Source organism: Egretta garzetta, unplaced genomic scaffold, assembly GCF_000687185.1.
Source record: "Egretta garzetta isolate BGI_Z169 unplaced genomic scaffold, ASM68718v1 scaffold740, whole genome shotgun sequence".
NCBI lineage: Eukaryota > Metazoa > Chordata > Aves > Pelecaniformes > Ardeidae > Egretta > Egretta garzetta.
In genome coordinates this window covers 53,691-57,747 of record NW_009258397.1, presented here as the reverse complement: position 1 = coordinate 57,747, position 4,057 = coordinate 53,691, and the positions used below count along the sequence as shown (strand labels likewise).

The 4,057-nt window shown below is 54.9% G+C and overlaps 1 protein-coding gene across 1 annotated transcript in view; it reads right to left on the bottom strand.

Annotated features, from left to right (window-relative positions):
• Positions 1-3,579: 3,579 nt before the first annotated feature.
• The window catches only part of LOC104129726 (maltase-glucoamylase, intestinal), a gene marked incomplete at its 5' end in the record, with an annotated part of 53,605 nt that continues 53,127 nt past the window's right edge, over positions 3,580-4,057 (bottom strand). The window contains 1 exon segment of the mRNA XM_035898259.1: positions 3,580-3,642. Coding sequence (XP_035754152.1) covers positions 3,580-3,642 — 63 coding nt within the window.

Below are 4,057 nucleotides of genomic sequence, written 5' to 3'. Positions count from 1 at the left end.
AACCTTGAGAAAGGGTTTATAGAACAAGGATTGCCAGGAAAAGATGACGGCTCCCGGTAGCTGGGATAAAGTTAACCCCGCTGAGCAACACCAAGACCCACAGTGGCGCTCGGGCCCTTAAATATATCAGGCAGGGATATATTAAAAGTCCAAGCCATGAATACTGCATTAGGCACTCGGGTGCCAAACCCTCGGATTGAAAACTCAACGGGCTCTAGAGACAAAATGCCAAGCAAGGGCTTGGCTGTCTTTTTATTACAGGCTGCAGCTAAATGATCTAGAAGTGTCCAGGATTAAAGAAGGGACGCCCCAGACCATGTGGGCTCATGCTCAGCAGTAAAAGCTGGAGGAAGGAGGAAGGAGGGGACGCTTGGAAGGAGGAAGGAGGGGATGTTTGGAAGGAGGAAGGAGGGGATGTTCAGAAGGAGGAAGGAGGGGATGCTTGGAAGGAGGAAGGAAGGGACATTTGGAAGGAGGAAGGAGGGGATGCTCGGAAGGAGGAAGGAGGGGACGCTTGGAAGGAGGAAGGAGGAAGGAGGAAGGAGGTAGGAGGAAGGAGAAAAGAGGAAGGAGGAAGGAGGAATGAGGAAGAAGGGGACGCTCAAAAGGAGGAAGAAGGGGACATTCGGAAAGAGGAAAAAGGGGAAGTTTGGAAGGAGGAAGGAGGAAGGAGGAAGTAGGGGATGTTCAGAAGGAGGAAGGAGGAAGAGGGGACATTCGGAAGGAGGGGACGTTTGGAAGGAGGAATGAGGGGACGTGCAGAAGGACGGCATTTGTCTGCCCAAGTCACCCTATAGGTGTGACAGAGCCCTGCTTCCCTGGGAGTGGCTCAAACCTGCCTGCGGATGGGACCCACCCCTGTGTCACCCCTCTGGGCCCAAGCAGGGTGGCCCTTCTGGGTCTGATGCAAGGTTTCTTCATGCACATCACCACCACCTCCCCCCCAGGCTGATGCAGGATGTCCCCATCCATGTGGCCCCCCAGCCTGGTCCCAAGTGGAGCATATCCACCCATGAAACCCCTCCAGTCTCGAGCAGGGCATCCCCGCTTGTGTGTTCCCTCCCATCCCAAACCAGGTATGTGTCCCCCGTGTTGCTCCCCCCAGCCCAATGCAGGTGTCCCCCCCAGTGTTACCCGTCTGGTCCCAAGCAGAGCGTCCCCACCCGTGTCACCCCCCTCCAGTTTGATGCAGGGCATCCCTACCCATCTCACTCCCCCTCAGTCTAATGCAGGGTGTCCCAAATCCATGTCACCCCTCTGTGATGGATGTGCCCTGCCACCCGGGCCATCGTTTGCCTCCGTCCTGACCGCTCGGGCCAGCTCAGGCTCTATGCACAACCCCTCCCTCTCCACCCCGCCGCCTGGGCCATCATTTTGGAGCTCTGAACCCTTTTTTTGTAATTGTTTGTCCTTGCAACTTGTGTACCATGCCTCTAGGGTGGGGAACAGGATTGAAGAGCAGAAGGGAAGTGGGATGAAGGGTCCTTTGAGGTCAGAAACTGCATCAGAGAGCTGGGGTGGCCGTGATGGCAGCAGAGGGAGAAGGAGATGGAGGTGACGCGGCTGGGACAAGGCTTCCGAGGTAACATCTGCCCCTCCAGACCCCGAGGCAGAGAGAGGCATGGGGAGGTGGTGGAGTGGGTGAGAAAGGTGCCGGGGAGGGAGGACAGCGCGGGGAGATGGGAGAGAGAGGGGGAGATGGAGGGGAAAGATCCAGGGCGCTGGCAGGGAGGACGCTGCTGCTGTGTGGGTGCTGGTGAGGTCACTGGTGGCTGAAGGGCTGCGAGCATGGGAGCGGGCCCCAAGCTTGTGCAGGTGATGTCACATGTTCTCCAGTAGCTGGCTGGGTGTGAGATGTCACCTTGCTGGTGACACCTCTTCTGATGTCGCCAATTGCCCAGTAGGTGACGGGGCAGGAGCAGACATTCAAGACCAGGTTGGATGGGGCTGTGGGCAACCTGATCTGGTTAAAGGTGTCCCTGCTCCCTGCCGGGGGGTGGGGCTGGGTGACCTCTAAGTGTCCCTTCCAACCCAAAACATTCTATGATTCTATGAAGATCAAAAGCAGCCGCGCAAGGCAGGGGAATGGAATAACAGAATATTTTCCAGTTGGAAGGGACCTACAACAATCATCTGGTCCAAGCGCCTGACCCCTCCAGGGCTGACCAAAGGGCAAAGCATGTTATTAAGGGCATTGTCCAAGTGCCTCAAATAGGCTTGGGGCATTGACACACCCCCCCTCTAGGAAGCCTCTTCCAGAGTTTGACACCCCTCTCTCAGTAAAGAAAAGACTCCTAACATCAAGTCCCAACCTCCCCTGGCGCAGCTTTGAACCATTCCCTGGATCCCCGGGAGCAGAGCTCAGCGCCTCCCTCTCCACGTCCCTGCCTCAGGAAGCCGCAGATCAATGAGGTCGCCCCTCAGCCTCTCCAAACGAGACAACCCCAAAGTCCTCAGCCGTACCCTCCAGCCCCATCACCAGCTTGGCTGCCCTCCTCTGGAGGCATTTGAGGACCTTCACATCCTTCTCAGATGGTGGGACCCAAAACTCCATGCAGTTCTCTCAGCTGCCAGGGGACGCCACTGACTCCCCTTGAGCCTGCTGCCACCCACCACCCCCAGATCCCTTTCCGCAGGGCTGCTCCCTGGTTATTCCTCTCCCAGTTTATACTTGCGCCCTGTAAGGGACTAAAAACTTGTCTCAACATTGGTGTCAGGCAAGTTTAACCACCAAAGCCTAATCACCACGACAACCGAGTGGGACAGTTTAATCACCAAGGCAGACACGTCCGCGCCCGGGCCCAGGGTCAACTGTCGATGGGGAGGGGGCTCGGGCCCTCTAGAACCTTCGAGCACCATCTAGTACCCCACTGCTGAGTGGGAGGCGTGGCTATGCAAAACAGTTACTGACTATGCAAGAGGACAGCCCTGTAAAAAGGGAAAACGAGCGGAGACCAGGGGGAGCGTCTGGGAACATCTGCCCTCCACCAGTTTCGAAGATACGTCAGGCACACTGGCCACACGGACCGCATGGACCACACGTAGACCCGTGGTGGTAGCTATTGCAACACTCCCGTGCTGTTTGTTTCTCCCCCTCTTTCCCTTCCTCACTCTTCCTCTCTTTCTCTGCTTTTCTCTCATGCATTTGTTGTTGGCCAAATAAAGTGACTTGGCACTTGACTCCGTTTTGAGTCTTAATTCTGTTCCCAAGAATGCAAAAGGAACTGAGTCACGATAAAACATTGGAGTTAACCAGAAGTTAAGCCCAGCCACCCCCAGCCTCCCAGAATTATCTGAGGTTGGTTGGAAAGCGAGGGGGTTTAACCTCTGCCAAATTGTTCAAGCCAACAGTGGATCATGACACGCCCAAAAAGCAAAGTCCCCTTTCCAAGGGCAGTGCAGCTGGGACCGACACCACAGCACGACGGCTTTCTGCACGTAACAACTCGATACGAACTGGGTGCGCGTGCTCACGGTGCAAAAGCGTTTTACAGAGCCAACGATGGCGAAAGAGAAGGGGCGACCAATTTGTGAGGATGAGGAAGTTCGGCACTAGGGCCAGCTTTATTGGCGGACATCTCAGCTCCACTGTAACGTGTAGTCCTCACCTAATTCAAGTTCAAGCTGGGTGATGTCCAGGACCTTTGGAAAACAAACGAAGAAAAGCAATGAGTAACTCTGCTCCGAGGATGTCGCGGTTTCCTGCAGCTTATAGAAGGCAGCAGGGTCTTATTTCAGGTTACGTCTCTTTACCTTCTGAATTCATCTCTTTGGTTGTATGTATTAAATTATAACGCATTGTATTATATTGTGCTACGTTCCTATCGACTTTGCGTAATGTATTTGTATCTTATATATTCCTTTTCACAGAATCACGGAATCATTAGGGTTGGAAAAGCCCTTTAAGATCCCCCAGCAAAACCATTCCCCTACCCCTGCCATCCCACCACCAAACCCCAGCCCTTAGCACCACCTCTGCCCGGCTTTTAAATCCCCCAGGGATGGGGACTCGACCCCTTCCCTGGGCAGCCCCTTCCAGTGCCTGACAGCCCCAAGG